Source organism: Balaenoptera musculus, chromosome 13, assembly GCF_009873245.2.
Source record: "Balaenoptera musculus isolate JJ_BM4_2016_0621 chromosome 13, mBalMus1.pri.v3, whole genome shotgun sequence".
Lineage (NCBI taxonomy): Eukaryota > Metazoa > Chordata > Mammalia > Artiodactyla > Balaenopteridae > Balaenoptera > Balaenoptera musculus.
The window spans coordinates 52,318,651-52,346,092 of record NC_045797.1 but is presented as its reverse complement, the minus strand read 5'-3'; the positions used below and the strand labels follow the sequence as shown (position 1 = coordinate 52,346,092).

The following is a 27,442-nucleotide window of genomic DNA, read 5'->3' as shown; positions in this document are numbered from 1 at the left end:
GGACCAGAGCTCGAACCCGTGTCTTCTGCATTGGCAGGCGGATTCTTAACCACTGCACCGCCAGGGAAGACCCTCTAATTCAGATTTGATAAGAAACTGTGGCCGTTGTCTGACAATGGCCATTGACTGTGGCTTTATCTGAAAGAGAGAAGAACCTTTTTTCCATTCCTTCTGGCTTTTTATTCTGAGCTCCCTTGCCATCACACTCCAACAGGAAATGAGATGTCCCCTTGAGGAGTGAGAAGCCATTTCTGATACCTAGATAGGTTTTCAAGTGGGGCATCAACGTGAGAGAGAGCCAAGTTGGGGGCTCTAATGGGTGTACATTTCAGGTTGATAGGTTGAGAATCAGCCAGAAGTTCTGGTTAATGATTTGTCAAGTTTCAGGTCGCTCTCACCCAGAAATCAACTGGCGTCCTCTTGGGCAGCAAATAAGGGGGAAGAATATTGTGCGAGCTTATTAAAAAAACCCCAAGCTTCCCTAGTGCAAGAACAAAATTGTTGTCCTGTTCTACCCACCAGCAGTAGATGCATTAAGAGCTCTCCTTTCCAGTAGATCATTTGGGCCAGACTGCTCACCAGAGTGGCCAGAGCAGCTCCAGAATAAAGGAGGGATGCCTTGCCTTCTTCAACACTGCAGTCTTTTTTTCTCAGGAAGGTGATTTGAAAGAATAAAAGATATAATGTCATATCGTCATTTTAGTACTTCTACCTTAAACACACACACACACACACACACACACACACACACACACACACTTGCTATTTTAGCTTCTCACTTCTAATTTTTTTGTAGCCTCAGGAGTGAAGAGGGGACTGATGTGGAAAAGAGAATACGCTTTCCTTCTTGACCCCGTGTTCCTGCCGACCTCAAGCTGGCTTGAGGCAGGTTTAGGGAACACCTTGACCTAAAGCTTTCTTCCTTGCTTGGCTTGAGCAGATAGAAACTTTTTGTTCCAGGAGGTTGTTGCCTATGTGATGAGTATATCTGCTCCTGCATCATACCTCACGTCTCCTCCTGCCTTTCACAATTCTGTAGGAAACTCCTGGAAGCAGTACAAATCGGCTGAAAGCAGGGGCTCTGATCGTATTCCTGTCACTCCCCTGAGCTCCCTGGCATGTGTGCTGTGTGATGAGAGTCTGTCGTCTCTATGAATTTTCATTTTCTGTTACTTCGCCAGCCGCCTGTTTTCCAAAACAACTTTCAGAATTTCTCATCAAACCCTACATTCACTTAAAAGAAATGGGTCTCTCTCCTTCCAATCTGCTATTAATTTTTCACATAGCTTTTTCATTTACAGCATTGGAGAAAGAAAGTTCATTTAAAAAAAAATCTATAAACCACCGTTAGAATAACAGAAACAGCATGCTTGAATTTTCTTGAGTGTTTTTTTCCAGTTTCTATATAAGAAGAAAGGGGAGAAAAATGTCCATTTTATTTTCTTTACTATGTGTAGCATGGTGGGGAAACCGTGAACTTGTGAACTTTGGAGCAAGACAGTCCTTGGTACAAAATCAGGCTCTACCACTTAATAACAATGCACCCTTGGGTTAGTTATTGAGATTTTCTTAGCCCCAGTTTCCTCATTTGCATAGTGGAGAGAATAATACTGATCTTGTAGGATCCTTTCAAGAAGCAGAGAAAATATGTTTTAATCACACACCGTACAGTAAATGGTACCTATTATTTCTATTATTAGATTTGTTTACAAATGGATTTTGTCTTTTGCTTTAGACTGTAAAATTTCCAAAGTTTATCTCCTAACACCACTCTCCCTGCAGGTTCTACATGATTTTTCTAGCTTCCCAGTACAACCTCCCCAAAAAGGATCTGAAATTCATTCATACTAAACTCATAATGGCCCTCCCACGGGATCTGTGTTTTAACAGGGCTTTAAGCCTCCAGCTTGAAGGATAAAGCTGACACAGTGGAGCTGAAAGTAACAGGGATCATTTGGTTTTCAGGACACCAGTACCTCTGAATTTCCAGCTCTCAGGAGCCAGGTCAGCCTAACTCACTTTTACATAGGCGCTAGGATCCATGTGATAGTGGTTCTAATATAATCTTTCCTCTCAGTATTTATTTTCCTTTGTCCCTCCCCATAGGCAGGATAAATGTGTAACACAAAGGCCTGGTACCTAGCATCCCGGAGGCACTCAGTAAATATTGGATGAGTTGAATGAACAGTTCTCACAGTTAAAACATTTTCCTTCTGATGTTTACCCTAAGTCTCTCCTGCTTGGTTTATCTATTACCTCCTGAATTAGATATCTATTGCTGAGTAACAGATTATCCCAAATTTAGTAGCTTAAGACAATAAGAAATTGGTATTATTCCTTACAGTTTCTGTGGGTCAGGAATTCAGGAGTAGCTTTAGCTGGATGGCTCTGGCCTGTGGTCTCTCGTGAGGGTGCAGTCAAGATGTTGGCCGGGGCTGTGGCTGACCAAGGGCTCAAATGGGGCTGGAGGATCCGATTCCAGGATGGCTGACACACCTGACTCAGGAGTCAGTGTTGACTGGCAGGAGGTTTCAGTTTCCCACCGAATGGACCTCTCCGTAGGGCTGTTTGCGTGTCCTCAGAACATGGCAGCTGGCTTTCCAAGAGTGATCCAAGAAAGAGCAAGGCGGAAGCTGCAATGTCTTTTATGACCTAGCCTCAGAAGTCAAACTCTGTCATTTCTGCAAAATCTTTTTGGTCACACGAGTCAGCAGGGCATCTCTAGTCATTGTAGGAGGGGCCTACATTGAAGGTGTTAATACCAGGAGGTAGGGATCCCTGGGGGTCATTGTGGAGACTGGCCACCATACCTCTCATTCAACCCTTTCTTTTTTCTCCCAGAAAATGAAGTTTCTTTTCAAGGCTTTCCTCTAGGTAGATTTCAGTTCTCTCCTCCTAGGCATCTCACGACCTATTGGGGTAGCCAGACTCACTAGCACTGCAGAGATGTGCTTTGGCCAGGGCCAGCGCTAAAACATCACTAGGGATTCTTGAACTCTTAAGACTGTGGTAGACCTTAACTGCAGCTTAACCTTTGTTGTCTAGTCCCAGTTAATGCTTAAGCCAAGACCTACTGAAAGGGTGGGCAGGTGACTGCACTGTATTCAGGGCCCAGATTTCCAGTTTAGGAAAGTGCCATCTTCTGTAAGTAAAGACACAGCTCTGGGGCTGCCCTGAGGGAGTAAGGTATAGGATGGGAGTTGGGTTTTTAGGAGAGAAGTTGGGTAATATTTGGCCATAACTACTTCTTCCCCAGAGCCCTGGTGACCAAGAATGGATATGTGCAAGAAGTTTGCTGAGATTCAAGGCAGGGCCTGTGGCCGGTAGTATTTTCCCTCTGGACAGAGATAACTTACTCATTTGGGGAATTGATCTCCATTTGCACTTCATTAGCACTAAGACCTAAGCTAACTGGATCTCCCTTAAGCATCTATGGCTTCAGAATATTTTCTTAGGTTCATTAAAGTGGAAAGAAAAAAAGGTTTTCCCCTCCCCCACCCCCATCTTTTGTTCTTGATGTTTTTCATTTTCTGTGTATGGGAGTTTATAGATATGAGACCCCAAATTTAGCAGATGTCTCTGTTGTTTTGTAGAGCTATTAGAAATACATTTTTCTCCTCACATAGTGACTGTTCTTTCCCCAACATTCTCCTGTCTCTCTGGAAGACATCTCATGGAGAGATAGGAGTTTCTGAGGCCCTAAGAAGCAATCCTGGAAATTCATTAGTTTTTCCAGACTGCAGTGTTCCCTGGAAAGAGGTGTCAGCATCGAGTGGGTGGGACACATTGCGTGTGTGTGTGTGTGTGTGTGTGTGTGTGTGTGTGTGTGTGTGTGTGTGTGTAGTTAGAGTCTGTGTGCCTTGAAGGAGCACAGGGTTGGATTCTGGATTGCTTTGCTTTCAGTTATTGAAAGCATTATTGTTTTTGACCTCCTTATCCCTCTCTCTACATGCAGAATTCTGGTCATAGTCTCCATGGAACATAAAACTTTTCAGGAAAAGTTTAATTTAAGCAGGTTTTTGAAGCCAAGGGAAAAGATATAAGTTCCATGGGCACTATGGCCATGATGGCTGTATGTGTAGAAGGACCTGGGGCTTATTCACCTATGTTAAGCTTCCCAAGGAAAGTCCATCCTCCCAACACCCTGCCCTAGAAACTGGCTAGACCTGGGTTACTTGGAGGGACAATGGAAGGAAGGTGAGCTCACTTCGTGGTCCAAGGGATGGGGAGAATAGATTGTGTGACTTAAGACAAATCCATCTGCTTTCTGGAAAGGTGTGGGGTTCACTTGGCCAATTACCAGCCTGGACTTTGTGACTTAGTAATCATCTTTACTTCTTTTAATCTTCTTTCTCCATCTCATTTGTCTTACGAGTCTTTCATTGCCTATTTTTTTGTTGTTGTTTTGTTTTTATCTTCTGATTCCCTGAAACTATTCTTCTATTCCTAGTTAGCCTGGTAAATACCCATCTGGCCAACTTCCTGGGAACCCTGCTCAGGACTTCAGGTCTCTCTGGGAAAGGCTATGGTTTTTCTTTTCTTTTTTTTTTTTTTTTTAAATTTATTTATTATTTATTTATTATTTATTTTTGGCTGTGTTGGGTCTTCGTTTCTGTGCGAGGGCTTTCTCTAGTTGTGGCAAGCGGGGGCCACTCTTCATCGCGGTGCGCAGACCTCTCACTATCGCGGCCTCTCCTGTTGTGGAGCACAGGCTCCAGACGCGCAGGCTCAGTAGTTGTGGCTCACGGGCCTAGTTTCTCCGCGGCATGTGGGATCTTCCCAGACCAGGGCTCGAACCCGTGTCCCCTGCATTGGCAGGCAGATTCTCAACCACTGCACCACCAGGGAAGCCCTATGGTTTTTCTTTTTAATTTTAACTTTAAAATATTAGTGACAGTACAAAACTGCCTTAGCAAACAGAGGAGTTTGGGGAAAATAAAGAGTGAGTTCATTGTGGTATTTTGGGAAATTGTGCAGGCAGTTAATTTTGAGAAGGTCTCTGGAGCCTGGTATGACGAGGTAAGGGGACCACTTGGGCATTAGAGGGTGTGATTTTTAGGTCACTGTACTTGAACCTTTCCGAATCCTGCCTGCCGCTGACTGGATGATGTCGAACGGCTGATAGCAACAACACTGATGGGTGTGGGTTTTTCAGTAAATAATCCCATAACCTTTTTTGGCTGGGCTACCTTGTCATTAAAAGGCTTATGATATATTTGAAAAGGGGGGTGTCAACCTTCACTTGGCATTGACGCCCCCCCCCCCCGCCCCTCCGCCCATGACCACCAGCTAGCACCTGGGAATGGACAGATGCTCTGCTGAGACTTCTGCCACTGCTTTCCCACAGGCATTTTTTAATAGAGCATTTTAGAAACATGAACCACAGACATGACCTCATGGACATGAGCTCCACAGGGCTCAGGTGCCCAGGAATTCAGCAGCAGCTAAGTTTCCTGTGATATGAATCATAGGACCATCGCTGGCACCAGTGAGGTCTCTGGCCCCGCCCTTGGCTGGTGCTGCACTTGGCTGATTTCCCTGGATGAGAAGGCTCTTTGAGCATTTAGCAGGTCTGCCTGGAGGGGTTTTGCTCTGCGGTTTTTCTCCTGGCAAGTAGTGACTTTTCCTGGGTACCAGAAGCATGTAGTAGTTCCAATGTGACTGCAGTGTGTAATTTTGAATGGATGGAGGAGGGAGGAAGTGAGGGAATGAATAAATGCGGACAGGCAGGAGGCAAGGAAACTTCCCGCTTAAGTATGATCACTGTTCTCCAGTGGTTCTCCATGTCCCCATGTGCTTTGCATCAGAGCCTGGGTGGTGGGATTGGGGGGCTGCCCGCCCCCTTTCTCCCTGGGGTGCTCTCCCTCAGTGACCATCCCACTGTCCTGCCACCACTGGGTTTGACCTTAGTTTACCCTAGCGCTACTCTCCCTACCCTGTCAAGTGTCCAGATTTTTCACGTTTTTTTTTTTCCCTCAACAAAGCACAAACTAGCTTAAGCTTTATTTTAAATAAGTGGACAGAGCATACGCCCTGCCATGAACACAAAACAGGTCATTCAGAAAGTAAAGATGAGAAAGAAGAAAATGGTTTACATTAAATTTGAGATGCTAATCTTGAAATGCCACCAGTGCTCTTCTGATTAGATTACACACAGAATAACACATGCAGACAATTCCAAACCTCTCCTCCTAGACATTTCTGCTTCACATTGTGTGGCTCTTTGGGAAGACATAGATAGCACAGACTAATCTCTCTCGTGGAATTAATTGCTGTTTCCTCTTTCCTGTTTTGAACAGAAATTTTCTTTATTGTGTGAGTACAACATGTAGAACATAGTCTTCGGCACCACATAAATATTTACTTAATCATTAAAACTCACTGTCATGTAACATTGATTTCAACTTGAAAATATTATAATCCATCTTCCTCATGGAAAATAAAATGAAAAGGCACTGCTCCTTTGATTTTCAGTACCTAGTTTTGTTTTGTTTTGTTTCCGTGATCTTGCATTTTTAACAGTAAGTCCATAAAGTTAAGCCAGAGATTTACTGAGAGGGAAAATTAAGTAAACTCCTCAGAGACTGAGTGGGAAAAATTCCATTTAGTCTCTGTCAGGAGCTCCTCCCCACACCCCAGTCATAATCACTGTTGTCTGGACTTTGATGGTAATTCCTTGCTTTGTTAGTGGAGACTTATCTATTAAGGACCGAATCCGAAGTATTTGAGAAGAATAATTTAGAGAATGGCTATGGCCCTTCCATTGTGGCCAAGAGTCTGTGCTCAGAGCCCTGCCTTCCAGCCAGTATCCACATAATAAACATGTTTTAGGATGTACAGTTTTTTACCCTTCAGAAAGCCTCAATGTGTATTTCTCCTTATGCTCTTCGAGGGTATTTATCCTTTTCTCTTTCTTATTTTATTCAAATATACACTATACACATGTTTCCTGGTTTTCTTTTTCTACTTATTGTTTCTAGGTGGACTTAGCATATCTGCTTTTTGAATCCACTGCATTAAATTTTACTATGTGGGTGTGTTATGAATTAATCAGTCCCCTTTAGCTTTCTTTTCTAAGTCTCTAGACGAGAGCAGGATGAATGTGTGGAGAGGTGGGTGGGCAGCAGCCGGGAAGAGACTTCCATACACACAGTTGGGTACCAGGGATCTAGGCTATTCCGCCATCCTTGGGAGGTGTGGATGGACGGGCCAGGGTGAGAATTCCTGAACTGACATTCACTGTTAGCTGTGTGACCTTGAACAAATCAGTTATTAACGTCTTGGGGCCTTGGTTTCTTCATTTGTAAGAAGAATACCACCTCATGATATTGGAGGGTGTGTGTAAGTTGCTTTCATACCTCGTGTATATGTAATAATACCTCATGTATATGTAATAATATCTCATGTATCTGTAATAGTACCTCATAGATGTGGAACAGTACCTCGTATATAGAATAATACCTCATAGATGTAAGAAACTTAGAATGGTGCTTAGCACATGCCCATACATGCTAGCTGTTATTTTTCAGCTTCAGAATTATCCAAGATTTGACAGTTATTTAGACAAAAATACCGGGATGGTTGAGTTGTTTTCTTTGTGTTGTGAAACAACCTGCCTTGAAGACTGTATTCACTCTTTGCTTGGGTTCCAAGATGAGCCGTCCGAGGACGTTCCCAGCCTTTTCTCTAACTAGTCACATTTCTTACTGCTTTTGTCCTGGAGCTGAGTCAGTGCTCCTTGCCCAGCCCAGTCTTCCCGAGAGTTCTCCAAGTCTGAAGATGGAGTCTGCTTCTCCAGAGCCTCTGATGGATGGGGTTGGGGAAGGCCATGACGACTCTCTCTGTTATTCACATCGGCAGGGGTGGACCATCTGGAGGCAGCCGGACCCCAGTAGGGGTAGGTTTTGCTGGGCAGGGGATGAGGCAGTTTCACTCCCTTTCAGTAAGAAGGTGCTGTGTTGACACCTGGGGGAGAGAATGTGCCAGCTTGGTGTTTAGGCAGAGCCATTGCACTAGCTCTTCTTGATGGATAAGAAAACAGAAGCCCAAAGAGGTTAAATGACTTGTTCTAGGATATAAAGCAAGTTTGGGGCAAAGGCAAAATTTGTCCAGTCTCCCAGCACCTATTATAACCATACTGGTAGAAAGAGAAGGTCAAAAGAGGGAGGTCAGAAAAAATAAAGAAGACCACCCATGACATACTTGCTTGTGGAAAAGACCCCTGTGTGCCCTGAACATCAAGAGTAGGTGACCTTCCTGCAGTGAGGAATGACACTGGTGCCCAGAGGTGGCCGGTCATGCATATTGGTCCTTCTGACTGGTCCAGGCTCCCAGGTCAAGGGTCTTGGGCAAGCTTGATCCTTGGGTTTGGCAGTCCTTGTTACACATACCCGGGGAGGAAGTTCTGGCATCTGGGAGTTCGTCAGCATTAGCCTATTAGAAATTCCCTGCTGGATATTCTTTAACTGTAAGGCATTCCAAGAGCACTGAGGTTAAGGGTGCCCATGACCTTGTGTGGGGGATTGTGTTCATTCCTGTCAGCTCAGCCCTCTTTTTGTGCAGGAGGACATGAGATGAGGTGAGGGAGGTGATGATGAAGCAGTGAGACCTTCAGTAATCAGACTGGCCAGAAGAGGTGGCATAGGGTTTGGTGCCAGGGGCTGCCTCTCCCTGTGTCTGTGAGTGTCCCTCTGGTCTAGACTGAGAAGTCTCAGCCAAAGGAAAAGAGGCCGGCTGAGATTGATCAACAGAACAATAACTGCGAGGTGTGGGTTCTTTGTGCTTCTCCTGCCACTTGCCTGCAACCTGTCATAGATTCTTTTGAGCACTGGGGCTGTAAGATAACTATTGGTGTAGAAGCCCCTAGGAGTTTGAGCTTATAGGCAAATCAAACCAAGCAGAAAACATTCCTGGAATGTTGTTAGAGATTGGAATTGCTGAGGATCTCACAGCTGCTTCATAGGGTGTCTGCTTAGCTTTATGCCTTTGTGAATTCTTGTCATTGTATCTGACCGGCCAAGATCTTCATTTCCACAGAAAGTTTCACAAGAGTTATCCAACTTTGCGTTGGCCTCTCCCTGCCTTGAGTCACCCCTTCTACTGTGTGGTAGATGCAGCCATAAAACAAAGGGTCTGTGTAGGGCAGGAAGGGCCATCTGGGAGGAAAGCCAGCATTGGTTTTGCCTCGTGGGCTGTGGCAAATGAAACGTTGCCCCAGGTGGGTGTGAATGAGTGCATCCAGTGACGGCAAAGAGCATCCTTCAGAGCAAGTCACAGATGTGGGGGCAGTTGGGGTGACTCTTCACTCAGTTCAGAACCACAGGTAATTGGGGAAGCCGATAAAATGTATATTGTCTCTCCTGATGTCCATGCCAACATCTGGTGCCCTTTCCTCCTCATTCATGCCATGCAGCCCCCCACTCCTGCAAGACGAGGGACCCTTCCATTACCTAATGCTTTAGGCAGAAAGAACTGCTTTTAAAAGTCATTAAAGAGCATTAGAGAACATTTTTTCAAATATACAAATACATAATCCCATCATCCTCGTGTAACATAATTCTTACTTTCACGTTACCTTCAACCTGCAAATGTGTTTTACGTAGGGTTGTGTTTCTGTGCCTTCTGTTTCCCTATGTTCCTACGTAGTCTTTCCCTACCATTTTTAAATTGCTATAGATGTAATATAATTCATTAGACCATTCTCCTAATGTGAGACAATCAAGTTATTTCTATTTGATGGCCGATTAGACATGCCATGGGGAACATCTATAAGTTATAAGTGTATAGCTTTTAGTTTCTGTTTAATTATTGACTTGGCAATTCCTTAGGAATTAAAGCTTAATCAGAGGTTATGAATCTGTTTGTGATGTTTGCTATGTACTGTAATATTGCTTCTGAAAATATTATGTGACATTGCCTCTAGCAGTGAATGAATAAATCAGTTTCACAGCAGCCTTCCAAATAGCTGATAATACCATTTTAAAACAAATTTGTTTCTTTATTAGGCATTAAACGGTATGTCAGTGGTATGTCTAGACTGCTCTGCTTTGCATTTTAAGAATTCCCAGTAAGAGTGAATATTTTATATTTCTCCTCCTATAAATTTTATGTTCATGTCATTTACACATTTATCTATAGATAAAGATCTTGATGAATATATTTGTTTTTTTGTGTTTTTTAATACATTTTTTTCATTTTATTTATTTATTTTTGGCTGCGTTGGGTCTTCGTTGCTGCGCGCAGGCTTTCTCTAGTTACGGTGAGCGGGGGCTACTCTTCATTGCGGTGCGCAGGCTTCTCATTGTGGTGGCTTCTCTTATTGTGGAGCATGGGCTCTAGGCACGTGGGCTTTCAGTAGTTGTGGCTCGCAGGCTCTCAAGTGCAGGCTCAGTAGTTGTGGCGCATGGGCTTAGTTGCTCCGCGGCATGTGGGACCTTCCCGGACCAGGAATCAAACCCGTGTCCCCCACGTTGGCAGGCGGATTCTTCATCACTGTGCCACCAGGGAAGTCCCTTGATGAATATATTTGGATTTGTTGATACGTAGATCTCTATGGTATGCTTGCCATTGAATTGGAAACTAATCAAAACGGAACAAACAGATCCAAGTTGTAGAATGTTCCATAAGACAATATCCTATATTTTTCATAAATGTATCATAAAAAGGAAAAATGTCAAGAAAATTGTTCTAGATTAGGAGATTAAAGAGACATGGCAACAAATGCCATGCATGAACTCTATTAGCTCCTGGATTAAACTTTTAAAAACAACAGCAACCATAAAGGACATTTTGGGGACAATCAGGGAGATTTGAATATGAACTGTATATTGGATAGTTATGTCAATGTTAAATTTCTTGACTTTGATACTGTGATTATGTAGGAGAATGTCTTTGTTCTTAGGAGATAAAGGCTGATGTATTTAGGGGTGAAGTGTTGCTTCAAATGGTTCGGCAAAACTATGCATCTGTCTATCATATATTTCATATTATGCAATAATACATTGTAATTAATATAATTATAATCATGTCATAATATAATATATCATAATGATATTATGTTAATGGCGTACATATATTAATATATTATGCTATATTATATGTAAGTATATAGTATATAAATTATGCATGATGTATTTGATATATATGTTAATTGATATTATACACACAAATATATATATGTATTTATAAATCTTTTACCCCCACACCATGCACTCTCTTACCCACGTGTGAGTGTGCCTGCACACACGCACAGTGCATTACTCCCTTCCCTGTGGAAGCTGCATTTTAATAGAGACCCTTCACATCAGTGGGAAATGCTGAAGGGAGCCATTGCTAGCAGTGACTCCAGGCCCAGCAGGGAGGTTCTCTGGGGCTGCGGAACCTCATGGCCCCCCTGTGCAGAGGTGTGTGGAATGGGGGTGTTTTCATCAGCCAGGGGCCCCACCCCCCTTTCTCCTGCAGCTTTGTGTGCAGGCCTCCCTGGAGCATGAAGTTTACCTGTGTTCTTCCTCTCCTGTAGGCTTTTGTCTCCCCACATCTTGGACGCAGAATCTGACTTTTAAAAGGCAGTGCGCATATGCTTTGGGGCAGGGTAACGGAACCCTTTGGGAAAGTTAGATCAGAGAGACCCCACCTTAGCAGGAGCTGTCCTTGGCTCTCTATCTACCCTGCGCCCAAGACTCCCCCAGCCCCCACCCTCTGCAGGCTTGAAGCAGCTTCTCCCCCGGTGTCCATGCACCCCACCAAGAGGTCTTCAAAAGTAAATGGAATTAAATTAATTGGTTGCTGCATTTATCTATTAAATCAGTGTAAACACAGTTTAGAATGTTCAGTTTGGTTGCTGTGGTCATTTCTCTAAAAGGTTGAGAAATAAGGTCCTCAGGGAGCCCTATAACCCCCGTTATAGCAGCGCTCCCTTGAGAAGACTAGATTGAACTCATCACCATTTTAACTGAAAACACAATTTCCAGGATCAAAATGACTCACAAATCTGAGAGATTCGTAAATCAAATTGCATCTTAAACACATTAGGGCTTACTGTTGGCATATATTCCGTGGTGAATCCTTCTTTGAAAGAATTTGAAGGGTGCCTTGTACAAAGAGAATCCCCATCCCCTGGCCTGAGCTGCCCAGGGCTGAGTTTTGGGGTTTGGATTTTTGTAGATCAGGTTTGTAGCAAGTAAGGGCTATTGAAAAGATTTGTTTTTTTAAAATACCACATTTTTTCCAGCTTAAAAAAAATAGAATAGTCTAAATATACTGAAAAGTATGAAGGAGAAAGTCACCTCTAATTGTACAGTTGAGTGATGATTGTCATATTTTTGCATGCGTGTGTGTGTGTGTGTGTGTGTGTGTGTGTGTGTGTGTAGATGTCTCTAGTTAGAACTGGGATCTTCCTGTGAGAATTTGCTCAGCTGGGTCTCACCCCCTAGGTTGTGGCCAAGTAGGAGGTGGTGGGCTTTCTATACCCAGAGGTAGTCGGTGTCAGAGACTTTTTGAAACAATAAGCACCGGTTAAAAAGGAAACCCAGGCAGGGTGGGGGCTGTGAAGCAGGAGGTCCACAGGCAGACCCCCATCTGGGTCATCGGGGTCAGTGCTGAGGATGCAGCCTGGGAGCACAGAGGGCAGCCTCCAGTCGACGGCCCTGCCTGTTTGCTTGCAGGCTGCGTCCCTCTAAAAGCACTCGCTAGGCATTTGTTCCCCGTTGTTCTTGCCTTTTTCCTCCTTCAGTTTGATTTTCTCTCCACCCCTACCCTCTCTGGATTGACAGGATGCCCTTGGATTAAACAGATGTTTGGCTCACACACATGACCTCCGCTGCAGGGAACCTTATTGTCAAAGAGGTCCAGGAGGAGCAAAGCTTGTTCCCCTGAGGACTGACGCTGTTACGCCGGAGTGTTGGGCACTGGCTGGTGCAGGGGGGATTTGGGGGGCACGGAGCCTTCCCAGTGCATTTTCAGTTGTGCCATGCAGGTGACCTTCCAGGGCATACTTGAGAGTGACAGGAGCTTGGTAGGAGACCCACAGCCTGCATCCTCTGCCCTCGGGAAAGCCACAGGCAGCTCAGCTGTTCCTTAACGAGAGCCACCCCGTGAGAGCTCTGGGGACTTACTGTAGGGAGAGTGGGCTGTCCCTCAGAGCAGCATGTGGCCGGTGGGACCTTGACGTCTCCCTCTCTGGGTTAGAATCTGGGCTTCAACACTAGACAGCTGTATTAACAGAAACAGGTTACTTGAACTCTTCATTCCTCAGCTTGCACACCTGCAAAAGGGGGGTAATAGCAGTACCCCTCAGGTGGGGTTGTTGTGATGACACGTGTCATGCATTTAGCATAGCACCTGCCGGAGTGTAAGCCCTCGACAAACATTAGCCGTTATCATCACTGTCTTAGTCTCCTCAGGCTGCCGTAACAAAATACCATAGACTGGGAGGCTTAGATAGCAGATATTTATTTCTCACAGTTCTGGAGGCTGGAAGTCCGAGATCAAGATGCCAGCATGGTTGGGTTCTGGTGAGGACTCTCTTCCTGGCTGGTTGACGGCCACCTTCTCACTGTGTCCTCACATGGCAGAGAGTGAGCCAGCTCAGGTCTTTTCCTTTTTAAATATTTATTTATTTATTATTTATTTATTTTGGCTGCGCCGGGTCTTAGTTGCGGCATGTGGACTCTTAGTTGCGGCATGCGGACTCTTAGTTGTGGCATACATGCAGGATCTAGTTCCCTGACCAGGGATCGAACTGGGACCCCTGCATTGGGAGCGCGGAGTATTACCCACTGGACCACCAGGGAAGTCCCACTTTTCCTTTTCTTATAATGGTATTAATCCCATCATGGGGGCCCCACCCTCATGCCTGCATCTAAACCTAATTACCCCCCAAAGGCACCCCCTCCAAATGCTATCGCATTGGGGTTCAGGGCTTTAACATATGAATGGGGAGGGGAGGGCAGGGGTGGCACAAACATTCAGTCCATAACAATATGATTATTTTTGTTGTCCCTTTGCAGGGTGTTCTTAGGTTTGGGACAGTCTTCCAAGGGGAGGGAAGGAAGAAATGAGGAAGCTCTTTTTGTCTCCAGTAGGGTCTTCAAGCCCATGGTGGTGGTTCTTGAGCCTTCTGGAAACTGTGCTTTCACAGTGTTTTATTTCCCTCTCCTTTTAACCTTTGGGGAAAGGCTCTTTATTGTCCTAGTCTAGGTAAGAGGGAGAAGGAAGAAAAGTCAGGTTTATTAGGCAGCTGGGCGTGGAGGGAAGTCACACCACTGACTCCAGGCCACGCCCGTTGGTGTTATCCCCACTGACAAAGGACAGTGCCCGCAGAGGCTCTGGGCCAGGAACACCAGCAGTCCAAGGTCACGCTGCTCAGAAGTTTCAGTGAGATTTGAACCCTGAGCCTTCTGACCCTGCACCCTGGCAAGATGTAGCTGGTGTGGGGAGGAGTGGAGCGGCCACACCTGGAGCAGGATCGGGGTTGGGATGGATGCTGAGTGCAGCTGTCATGGCAAAGTGCACAGTCTGGGCCTTCCCGTCACGTGGTGCTTGCTCGCTGGAGCTGAGCAGTGAAGTACCTCAGGCCCCTGAGTCCCTCTACCAGTGGAGGCTGCCCCCACGCCCCCTTCTACCTCCATATCCCCGAGGCTGCAGTAGCTCTCCTGCAGGAGGTTATTTCAAGGGACGCTAATCCAGACTGTGTTTTCTCCTGTGCTCTTTTTTTTTTTTTTTTCTTTAGACATCTTTATTGAAGTATAATTGCCTTACAATAGTGTGTTAGCTTCTGCTTTATAACAAAGTGAATCAGTTATACATATACAATAGGTTCCCATTTCTCTTCCCTCTTGCATCTCCCTCCCTCCCACCCTCCCCATCCCACCCCTCTAGGTGGTCACAAAGCACCGAGCTGATCTCCCTGTGCTATGCGGCTGCTTCCCACTAGCTATCTATTTTACAATTGGTAGTGTATATATGTCCATGACACTCTCTTACCCTGTCCCATCTCACCCCACCCCCTCCCCATATCCTCAAGTCCATTCTCTAATAGGTCTGTGTCTTATCCTTCCCCAGCCCCCAAAGACAATGAAGAACGCGTGTTCCGGGAGCGCATGCGGCCCAGGAAGCGGCAGGGGGCTGTCAGGCGCAGGGTCCACCAGGTCAACGGCCACAAGTTCATGGCTACCTACCTTCGGCAGCCCACCTACTGTTCCCACTGCAGGGATTTTATCTGGTAAGGCCCTCTTTCCTGGAAACCTCTAGTTATGCTTTCTTGGCAATGAGAGGTGGGGGGAATGGGTCAGGAGATTAGAAACTTTATGTAAAAAATGCTGATGTGCTTTATTTCTTTTTCTGACTACAGAAGACTTTTCTGGAAGGCTGAGTGGTGCTTGGGGGGATAGATGGAAAGAAGAAACTATGGTTCCTGGTGCCTCTATACTTAGGATCATATCATACATCATATTTAAGGAGTTAAGATTTTATAACCAATAATGGTATTGTGGTTTGTTTTTTTTAAAATCCTTATCTTTTAGACAAGCTGAATTATTTACAAATGAAATGATAGGATGTCTCAGATTTGTTTAGGAAAAAAATAAGCTGGAAGGAGAGGCGAGGGGCCAGGGGTAGAGATGAAACAAGGCTGGCCATGTATTGATCGTTGTTGGAGCTGGGTGATGGGTACATGAGGGTCCACTATATTCATCTCTCTATTTTAATATACATTTGAATTTTTCCATAATAAGCTTAAAATATTTGATTGCCAATATTTATAACACAAAGCAGTTCTTAGTAACTGTCATAACGCTGGTGCTGATAGGATGCTAAGATTTCAGAGGAGGGAGAGAGGAGCGTTGGCTGGAGTGCTCAGGGAAGGCTTCCTGGAGGAGGTGGCATTTCTCCTTTCATGATGACTAGGATTTTGATAGGCAGAGATAGGTAAGTAGTAGGCCTTTTGGGGAGGTGGAGAAACATAAGGAACACTGGCCTTGGGGATAAGCGGGGAACTTTTGATGAATACCTACCGTGTGCCAGGGTCTCTCTTTGGCTCTGGAAATCTCTAATTAACTCTTCCCAGCATCCTATGAGCTATGTATTATGAACCCCATTCCACTAACAACAGTACTGAGGCTCAGAAACGAGACCACTCTACGGCCCTCCAGCTAGGAAGTGTCAGAGGCCTGATTCCACCCCTGGTGAGCACAACTAATAGCTCACGCTCAGTCTTCCTGGCAACCTCTCTGAAACTGATGTGGAGTTTGCCAACACACTGGGATCCTGCAGGGGAGAGTGAACAAGGCCACACTGCAACATGAACCCAGAAGGGGGACATTCGAATTGCACTGAGGACCCCCTGGATTCCCGTGGTATCCAGGAAAGCCTCATCTCATCCTCATGGTGTTCTAGAACTAATCATAGAGGTTGGCGTGGACATCTGAGGTGACACAGCTTAGAGCAAAGTCAACCTGACTGAAGCAGAAATAATGCCCCACTCCACCCGCAGACATGTCTCATTCCTGGGGCTGACAACCATCTGACCTCCACCTCTGTATTTTGGTTAAGAATAGGGGGAACAGGTTCTGAAAGCTTAGTCTTAGAGACTCAGGTCTTCTCTAACCCGTGGCCAGCACCACTGAACTCTAGGTTTCCTTAGCTGCAGCCCTAGTGACTTCTGGCTCCTTTCACTGGGCTGGGCACTGCAGAGAGCTGACCACTTGGTGGTGGTGCCCTGAGGACAGGGCTCAGGCCAGGCAGGTTGGATTGTTCTGTGTCCAGGCTGACCCTATACCTGCCCTAGGGTACCCTACTCTGGCCATGGAAGGACTCTCTGATGTTGACCTTCACATGGTAGATCGAGCTCCCAGTCCTGGCCACAGACTGCCCCATAACCCTTGGCTGCTTCTGGAATGCTCAGGGACTATGCCTGCCAGCGACAGCCCTCCTCCACGATTATCCATGAAGAAGGACACACTCGACGACTCGAGGCCTGTGGAAAGCAAGCAGAGTCTTCGTGGCTTTCCAGAGCACAGCTGGGCCCCTGGAATGGTTGTTTGTACAGGAAACTGAGCCCTGACACTGACCAAACCTTGCACCCATGCCAAGAGCTAGGGCTGCCCTCAGTGGCCTTCAGAGAGAGTCATTTTAAGGCACCCTGCAACTGGGAGTGAGATCACTACCCCACTGCTGGGTGGACTCCAGTGTGCCTGAGGTACTGCGGGCAGCGACTAGAATGATGGGAATGGGGTGGCTTTGTGTGGCTTTTGACCTGCTGAAATTCATTTTCTTAAAGGGCCGTATTCTTCTTTTCAGGGGTGTCATAGGAAAGCAGGGATACCAATGTCAAGGTAAGAGGGTATTGTATGAAGTAAATCCTTGGGGCCCACAGGTCGATCCAGATCACCACTGCTCGTGGGAGGCGGGTGCTGGGTTGGATGACATCCAGAGCTCTGTACGCTGGGCATGCTTACGCTCCCTCCCCACAAAGCAAGTCCCTGATTTTCCTTTGTCCCTGCCTGGCCATCTCTCCCCCATAACTGTGTGGGAGCAGATGTGCGGGACCACCATCTGCAGGTGTCCCAGGAGTCTCAGCCTTGTTTTGTAGCCTTTCTGGTGCACCTTCTTCTTTCCCCATGAAATGTAAATCTTCAGTAAGATGCCCATTAGAGGCTGCCTGTGTCCTGAGCCGGGTTCTGTGTGTTCTGTCAGCTCCCTCACTCTCCCACTCCCTGAAGAAGCTCCCTCGCCTGCTTGTTTTATTCAGTATCACTAATGGTCCTTGCTGGTTCTCTTTTTTGTCTCTTCAGTGCCGTCATTAGCTCTTAAACATTTAACAGTCACTTGAAAGTATGGGAGGGTTTGGTTTTTTCCCCAGTTAACTGACTACAGATGTAAGGTTAAGTTGTCCAGAACTGGATGGTGGGTATGTGATGAGGTCATGTTGAGGTTTCTCTGTGGTTGGAGCTGGGAGACCATCCCGTCTCCTCGCCCAGCCACTGGTTGACTTGGGTCTCACCCCTGGGGGACTGGGGTAGCTTCTGTGGGACATGGCTGTGTCTTGGGGGTAGCATGTACGCAGTTACACACGTGACACTTCTTAGGTTACTTACAGCCATCTGCTGCCCAAACTGGCCCATGACACTAAAGACAGAGCTATAGGCCACTTCTTGGGGAAGTATTACATTAAATGAAATTTTTTCTTTGGCACAGAAGGGCACAACCAGATCAAGAAGCTTGAGCACTTCTGTGCCACAAAACATCCATTTGCCTGCTGCCGGCTGGCCGGCCTGCCTGTCACCCCAGCCAACCCTGGTGGGACCCTGAATGGAGCACATTCAGAGCAGCAGTTCCCTGGGTAGACAGTGCTTCACGGCTGGGCCATTGTTCCCTGACCTTGGCATAGAGAAACAAGAAAATTGATTGATAGTCCTGGAACTAGAGAAAACTGCTGATGTCCTTTGGATATAAATGGTCCATTCTTCTCCAGAGCATTTAGGAAACCCTAATGGCTCTGATGGCAGAGTGCTTTGAAATGACTGCATAAAGGGCTTCAGGTAGGGCGTCACATTAAGACTCGGCTACAGAGACAGAAGGGCGCGGCTCCCCTCGCTCCTCTGCAGAGACCTAATCGAATCTCAGGTTGGAACCTTTCTTCCCCTACTTGTCGCTCAGCCCTCTCGTGTTTTGCTCTTTGCAGTTTGCACTTGCGTGGTCCACAAGCGATGCCATGAGCTCATAATTACGAAGTGCGCTGGATTAAAGAAACAGGAAACTCCCGACGAGGTAAATATTTATAACATTGAAATTCTGGGCTTTCTTCACCGCCATCCCCACCTTCCACTGCCTCCTCTGTGGTCCCCAAGAGAAACCTTATCTCTTTGAGGTCCCGCTGCTGTCTTTATTGTGTCGATCAAAAATGAAGGGAGTTGTCCACAGTCTTCCGATATGAGGTACAGCCTACGGAATGAGTGCGGCTCAGAGTCGGGTTTAGGTGTGTGAATAGGATGCCAAGAGCTGTGTGATCCCCAAATGAAAGCCCACAAGGAAAATGTGAGTTATTTTATGTCATTATCTCATCGGAACAGTGAAGGGGCTCAGTGACATGTCAAGGGATCCACACGGTTCATAAATAGTAAGAGACACAACACGCAAGCAGGAACCTTATCTTTATGAGGTGATGGGGGAATGGAGTGGGATTAGCAAATCTAAGAAACACTTAGGAGCCTGAAAGAACCACAGTAATAACAATAATAGCTGACATTCATTGGGTACTTGCCGTGCCCTGATTTAAGCACTTTATCGTATATTATTTAAAGCTGTAACAACCTTAACGAGATCCGTGTTGTTATTACCTTCACTTTCCAACAGAGAGAATAGGAGCATAGAGAGGTCAAATTAACTTGCCCCAAACCTCACAGCCCAGTATGTGAAAAAGCCACGTTCAAATCCAGCTAGTCAGTTCCGGAGTCTGAGCCCTTGACCACTATGTTCTCTTAATCTTAGAAACTAGTGTTAGATTGACTGTTAGAGAAGTTGTTAGGGGTAAGGAAGAGAGAAAATTCGACTTGAAGCCAGGTTTCTCCTAACTGAGTGATTAGGAGAAGAGTGGTTCCACTAACAGATGTAAAAACCTTTTGGGGAAGATGACAGGTGTAAATCTAAGTAGAGAAGTTATCTGTGTTCATGACAATTGATTTCAAAGACATGATTTTAGTTCTCGGTGAAATAAATAAATACTGTATAATCATAGGCCATTAGATTTGGCAGTCAGAGAGGCCTTGGGTGGATTTATAATCAACTGGGTTTATAATCAAATGGGTTTATACTTTGGCTTCTAAAAGGAGTTGCTTATAGAGATCTTCTACCTGCTTCTTAAAAATAATTCAACCAAGTGACATCTCAACATCCAAAGCATTTTCCATCTTTTATCTCCTTTTGATTTCACACCATCTCTGGAAATCAGGAAGGGACGAGGCTTAGATTGAGTGTCCCATGTCCCTGGAGGGCAGACAGCACAAAGCACCGAAATTATTTACAGAGGTTCTACTGACAGGGTAGAAATTGCAAGTCACGGTCACCCGGGTCTCCTGGCTCCTGGTCTAGGATCATAACCCGAAGTATGTTGTTACCCTCATTAGTTTAAGTAAATGAAAGAAAAAGATGATTAGCTTGCTGTCTGTCTGTCTTCCTTCTTATGGACATTTTATTGAGCGTTTATTGAGCACTTCCTGTATGCCAGATAATTGTTCCATGTCCCAGTGAAATAAAGAGGAATACATGATTCCTGCTTTCAAGGATCTCATAAGTCTCAGTAAGTTTAAAAAAAAAAAAATCTCGTAAATCTTATCAAGTGCGAACCTCTACAGGTTTATTTATATTCACAAATAGGCACACCTATGCTACAAATCTACGGAGGGGTGGGCACGATTGTTTTCAGTAAATCTGGGACGCTGGTACTGGGGTAAGTGCCCAGTAGACGGCCGATGCACCTCAAGCAGGGCTCAGTAAGATGCTGGTGCAGCGGCAGGATGAGCCACTCCTTGCTGCCGGGTGATAAGGAGGTTGTTATGAAGCTGAGTGACCCTGAGGGTGTGTGTGCACATACCTCGGAGTTTGTGTTCACGTTCACGTCCGTGCCCAGCTCTCACCCCGCCGTGAGGGCTTTTCCCTCACGGGGCAGCAGTGAGCCAAGGACAGCTCCTCTGCTGTGTGCTGTCCCTAACGCCTGGAGTAGCAAGAGTGATGCTCTCCCGAGCCCAGGGGCTCTCAGGGGATGGTGCCCTGCTGTCCTAAGAGGGGCAGATTTTGTTCGTGTGGCTGCTCCACCAGAGATGTAGGTGGAGAGCATCTCTTAGAGGGCAGAGGGAGACCCCTGCTGACCTCTTGCTTCAGTTAACGTTTCCCACCTCTTCCACCCCCAGCGTCTCATGGACCCCACAGTCCTGTCATATTAGGTGGATTGGGGGGCGCCATCCTTATTTGCCAGATAAGGAATCCACAGCCCCGAGAAGTCAGGAAACTTGCCTGAGACCTCACAGGGGGCTGGTGGCAGACCCAGGCCTGCAGATCAGATGCCTGGACTCCTCTCCCCCATCCTCTGCCCTTCCGTCTTGCCACCTTCTCTTCACTCCTTTTAAATAATAAGTGGCAGCATAGTGGTTAAAAAGCCTGGGCCCTGAATTCAGACCCACAGCCTCAAATCCTGGCTCTGCCACGCAGCCGCCTGCAGGCACATCTCTTAATCTCCCTGTTCCTTAATTTCCTCATTTGTAAACTCGTGCCTACCCCATAGGGTGCTGGTGAGGTTTAACTGAGCTGGTGGTGCCTGGCCCGTGGTCAGCACCGATGCCTTAGCGCCCTTAGTGGTCACCACTCCGTGTTAGCCATCTCCATCGTGATGGTTGTTTGTCCTAACTGATGACCTACAGTTTCCACGGCTGTGCTGGGTTCTTGGGTGTTCACAGAATCCCACATCCACCATCAAGCTGCAGAAAGACTCTGCCTAGCTAGGCTTTGGTGCTCAAGCAGCATTAAAAGCACATAATGACAATTCTTTAAGGTCAAAATGTGAGGTACAGGTTGAGTGCTGTGTGCCATGGGAGTTGGAGGTCTGGAGTCCCAGAGGGGACTGATGGGGGAGCAGAGTCCAGCAGAGCAGCAGAGAGAGTGGGATAAGGGTCCCAGCAGGGAGGTTCTCTTCACCTCCTTCCCAGGGCAGCTTTCAGAGCAAGGAGCTTAGTGGTGACCCTGTGTTTTGCCATCCCTGCAGGTGGGCTCCCAGCGGTTCAGTGTCAACATGCCCCACAAGTTCGGGATCCACAACTACAAGGTTCCCACCTTCTGCGACCACTGCGGCTCCTTGCTCTGGGGCCTCTTGCGGCAGGGTTTGCAGTGCAAAGGTAAGGCGCTGGTCCTGGCCTCCTCCCCCCGCACCTGCGCCCCGATGTCCCTCCTCTTAAAGAATCTTTTCGTAGCCTTGAGAGTGCGTTCCAGGCCTGGCCAGAGGACTGAGCCCAAGCCCTCGCTAAGCCCTTATTAGTAACTCCGAGCATTTGTTAAGCAGTCTCTGTGCAGAGGCCATTCAAGGGACTCTGTAGAGGGAACCAGAAGAAGGAAGGCACGGCTCCATCTTTTAAGATAGTGAACAAGCTGGGGAGACAAGATGAGTCTATGGAAGTGCAGAAGAAATTTAAGGAAAAAATACATTAGAGTAGAAGGGAAGAAAAGTTTTCAGAGTTAGGCCCTGAAATAAGTCATAGAGATTTTTCTGTCACCATCTGTGGTTCAGAGCTTACTCTTGGAAGGAACACTGCTAAAGCACTGTCACATCTTATTGATCCTTTATAGGCCTGTGATAGATGTTATATTATGCCCATGGCTCCCCTGAGGAAACAGGCTCAGAGACTAAGTAATTTGATCATGTCATGTAGCTTGTGAGCAGAAGTAGGGTTTGAACCTTGACTTCTGAGTCTTGAGTTTCTTCCTCTGTTTCCTGCTGTCCTGCCTGTGAATTGATTTCTGCTCAAATGAGTGTGCTGAGTGACACAGGTAATGGCATGTAATATGGGGAGGTGGGGACATACCCTGGGGGCCTGGATGGAGTGTCCAGTTTCACAAGCTGGTCCCAACCTGCTCACAGAGTTGGACTACCATGAACTATTGGGCAGGAATGTCTCATGGACATTATTTAAAAACAGTGTTTTATTATTTTAAATTTTAAAGTTAATTTAAAAATGAAAAACATATTAAATTTTATGAAATTATTTTATGTTATAAAAACACTATTTTATTATTAGTGAATGTATTATTGATAAATACCTATTGTGGAAAAATTGGAGAAAGAAGTACAGTGTAAGAAAGAAAGCTGAAGCCATGAACCAATTGGTCATTGAAGGGATCCCAATGAGAAATTATGAGGACTGGAAATAAGGTACTGGCTGTAGTGGGAATAGAGAAGGAAACGAACTTAAGAGGTATCGAGGAGTGATTTATTGGCTGTAGTGACGAGATCCAACTGGGAGGATGGCGACACTACTCGCTGAGACAGGGAGCACATGAGGGAGGGCAGGGCTGGAGGCAGTGATGGTGGAGTTGAGTTGGGGGCATGTTAACTTTGAGGTGCCTGTGGGAAGTTTACATGGAGCTGACTGTTGGACATTCTCATCAAAACTCAGAGGAGAAGTCTAGACTGAGCATTTAGATTTGGGATTTGTCAATGTCTAAGTAGTAGTTAAACCTATAAAGTAGATGTCATCCCCAGGATAAGTACCTTGAGTGTGAAGAAAGAAGAAAACAACTTGGGAATCTGGGGGGTGCGGTGGGTCACCAGCATCCTAGGATGAGCGTACAAAGGAACTGGGAGGGAAAGACCTCAGAGGTAGGAGGAAAAGTAGCAAGGAATGGCCTCATGGAAGCCAAGAAAGTAGAGAGTATTTTTTAAAAAATTTGAAGAAGGAAATGATGGATAGTGCCAAATGGTTCCAAGAAGTTATTTAAAGTAAGAAGTAGAACATGGGAAAATAGAACTACCATATGATCCAGCAATTCCACTTCTGGGTATTTTCCTGAAGAAAATAGAAACACTAATTTGAAAAGATACATGCACCCCTGTGTTCATTGCAGCATTATTTACAATAGCCAAGATATGGAAGCAACCTAAGTGTCCATTGATAGATGAATGGATAAAGAAGAGGTGGTGTGTATACACACACACACACACACACACACACACACACACACACAATGGAATAGTACTCAGCCATAAAAATTAATTAAATCTTGCCATTTGCAACAACATGGATAGACCTAGAGGGTATTATGCTAAGTTAGATGAGTCAGAGAAAGACAAGCACTGTATGATTTCACTTATATGTGGAATCTATAAAACATCAAATGAACAAACACAAAACAGAAACATAGATACAGAGAACAAACAGGTGGTTGATGGCGGGGGAGGGGGGGATGAGTGAAATAGGTAAGGGAGATTGAGGTAAAAACTTCCAGTCACAAAATAAGTGAGCCAGTCACAAGGCTGAAATGTACAGCATGGGGCATAGACTCAGTAATACTGGAGTAGCCTTGTATGGTGACAGATGGTAACTAGACTTACTGTGGTGCTCATTTTGTAACGTATAGAAATATTGAATCACTATTCAATATTCACTGGAACTAGCATAGTGTTGTAGGTCAATTATGCTTCAATAAAAATTAAAAAAAAAAAATTCGAACATGGGGTTGGATTTAACAACAAGGAGGTCACTAGTGCCCTCAGCAAGAGCTGTCTTGGTGGGGCAGTGGGGATGGATGCCCAAGTGCAGAGGCTGAAGTGAGAATGGAGGGTGAAGTATTTTCAGGTTATTTTATATAATCAGGAAAAAGACAGTGGAAATGGTGAGCCAGGAGAGACAGGGGACCATTGACAGAACAGGGACAGAGAGATGGATACCCCTTCTCCCAGTGGAGGGAAAGCCTCAAGGCCAGGCCAGGGTACAGATATGTGTCCTATGTTGGAGAAGGGAGTCCAGGAGGAGGTGATTGGGCAGAGTGATCATTTAAGTTGTGAATCTTTTGAGGGCATTGCAAATAAAAATAAGTGCCCTTATTTCTGAAACAGGAGATCCTGTTCAAAGTTGAGGTGAGAAGTGGGGGTGGTGTAGAAGGTGTGAGCAGGGTTGGAAACAGTTGTCGTGGGAAGTGAGGACGACCTGCCCCAGGACAGGAGGAAGTGCTGGCTGCTGACACATCTCGTGTCCTGTGTGAGCTTCCCAGACATTCACATTTCCCTTTCTAGAATTCTAGCACATGACCTGAAAGAAACAGGGCCTACCCTAAATCCTTTTTGCCATTACGTGACATTAAAACAAAGGAAGAGAAAGAAAAAAATGCAGCAGGAATCTCAAATGTTTTCAGAGGAGTGCTGCATTTTTGGAAAGTTGAGTGGGGTTGCTGGGAAGCAGAGTGCCTGCTTTGGATGGGACTCTGATGAAGCCATGTCTGGTTTTTAGTAAATCTATTAATTATTAATCTATCTAGAGAATCTAAATGAAGATTCGTCATATCATAAATATTGATATCTTAAGAAAGCAGCCCAGATGCCCAGACGCAGCAACTAGGGCTGTGGGTCCCTGGATGACCCCGGGAGAAGGCAGGGCCCACCCAGGGACAGTGTATTCAGCTCTGTTTTGGCAGGAAACACTCTCAAGCCTGCTCAAGTAAAGGATGGGGTGAACGAGGCTGCCTAGAGCAAGGATTCCTATTCACTGGAGCCCAGGGGAACGTGAGGGGGTCAGGCCACACAGAGACAAGAGGGTAAAGGCTGTTCAGAATTTAGGGCCCCCAGCAAAAGTTCACAGATCTTCCCTGTCCTTTTCCTCTGCCACCATGACTTGGCCACTTCCTCCTTGCTCCTTTCCTACTCTAGCTGTTCCTTTCTCTCTCTCTCAATTAATAGACTTTATTATTTTTAGAGTAGTTTTGGATTCACAGCAGAACTGAACTGAAGGTACAGAGATTTCCCATATACCCCCTGACCCCACATACACTGAGCCTCCGCCACCATCAACATCTCCACCAGAGTGATACATTTCTTACAGTCGCTGAACTTACATTGACACATCATAATCACCCAATGTCCATAATTTACATTAATTTCACTCTTGGTGTCGGATACTCTATGGGTTTTGACAAATGTATGATGACACATATCATACAGAGTGGCTTCACTGCCCGCCCCCCCCCCCCCCCAATCCCCTGTGCTTCTTGCTTTTGATCCTTTTTCAACCTCAAGTCTTTCTGCCCCTGCAGGCCCCTTACCCTGTGGAGAGGTTGATGACCAGAAGAGGCCAGGAAGGGCCAGGGCAGGGGCCCCTCGTGTCTGGGTCTAAGCCTGGTTCCGCTCCTATGATTACTAAGAAAAGGAAATCAAGGCTTAGTTACCTGCCCAGGGTCCCAGAGCAAGTCTCCATGGAGCTGGAGTTAAACCCAGGCAGCGGGCTCCTGCCCTGGATCTGACCCGTGCTCCACACCCTCTCCGGCTCGGGGAGACTCCGTCAGATCCTCACCTCTGCTGGATCAGGCTGGCTTGGCCTCCTGGGCTGGAGCCCCTATCCCCTGGTCGTGGTGGGACACCAGCCACTTGGCCTGCTGGTCTTTGGCTTCAGCTTTGTTGCCCGTCCCGCTCCTGGCGATAATCGGTTTAGGTATTTTTAGTGAAACCAGTTTCTCTCAAGCCTGGGTCTATAGGGAAGGATTCATGAGACTGTCCTGGTCACTCTCCCTTCAGCCTAAAATTGCCTGAGCCACATGGGTTCAAGTGTGGTGCATATACTCTTTCAGGGATCGTCCCTCTGTCAGCCAGGGAGAGGGAACATAATTACCCCCGTTTTACCGGTGGAGAATGGAGAACAATGTGCACAAGGGGATACAACAAGGGGCCTGTGGGACACACCTCTGTCCTCTGGGCTGCCACCTCCCTCCCACGGCCCAGAGGGGACAGATGCTTGGAGGATGCTCACGGGCTGTTTTTGGTAACTGAGTCCTTAATCAGGGCAGAAAAACACCAGCACTAAGTGATAAGGCAAAATATTTCATCCCTGTCCTTTTTTGTTTGTTTGTTTGTTTTGTTTTTGTTTTTAGCTGTGCCACGTGGCTTGCAGGATCTTAGTTCCCCAACCAGGGATTGAACCTGCGCCCTCGGCAGTGAAAGCACGGAGTCCTAACTACTGGACTGCCCGGGAATTCCCTCCTGTCTTTTGTCTTATGATTTGAGTGCTGGCACAGTCTCTGTGTCTCTCTCCAGGCTCGCTGAGGGTCTGTCTGAGCCCTCAGCCACTATTAGTCCAGAAATCAGCTTCAAACGTTCAAATATTAGCGTCACTGAGGCATTTGAACCCTTTTTGTTCTTCACTTTATCTGAACTGTGCTGCTTCCCCAACCTGACCACCTGCACAGTGAACCCCCTAGGGTCCTTTTGCACCCGTGTTTTGTTTTTCCATTGACTCATGGAGTTATTTCCCTGTGGAGGTAAAGACTCCCAATACCTTAGGATTTTTGTTTCCTTCTCTAAAGAAGATGTGGCGTTCTCACCTGTCCTGTGGGTCACCGCCCACTTCTCTTCTGCCCATGAGCTCACACTCATGTCTCCAGCACAGCTGCCCTGAAGTCATCAGGCACCGAGGGGCAATTTAACAGAAAGGCAGACCTCTTCACACAATCCACAGTGTGCCCTGCAGGGCAGCAGCAGCCCTGGTTTTCCCGTCCCCATCTGCGGTGGGCTCCCTGCTCCTGCCAGTTCCCTCTGACTGCAGCTTTGTACCGAGGTGGAGGATAGGTGCAGCTGGAAAAGTTCTGGCCTGGAAATTCCTGAAGAATCTCCTTCCTGGCTTCCTGACTGTCTCTCAGATCCTATCCTAGGAACAGCTGTGATCCGAGCCTGCTTTTGTGGGCTAAGGGGCAGAGTGTC

At 46.3% G+C, this 27,442-nt stretch overlaps 1 protein-coding gene across 2 annotated transcripts in view; it reads left to right on the top strand.

Moving 5' to 3' along the window:
- Positions 1–27,442, top strand: part of PRKCE (protein kinase C epsilon) — a 510,142-nt gene that overhangs the window by 301,302 nt on the left and 181,398 nt on the right. For both annotated transcript variants that reach the window (XM_036872893.1, XM_036872894.1), the window contains 4 exons: positions 15,061–15,220; positions 17,296–17,330; positions 18,680–18,765; positions 21,752–21,881. In XM_036872893.1, coding sequence (XP_036728788.1) covers positions 15,061–15,220; positions 17,296–17,330; positions 18,680–18,765; positions 21,752–21,881 — 411 coding nt within the window. The remainder of the gene's footprint in view (positions 1–15,060; positions 15,221–17,295; positions 17,331–18,679; positions 18,766–21,751; positions 21,882–27,442) is intronic.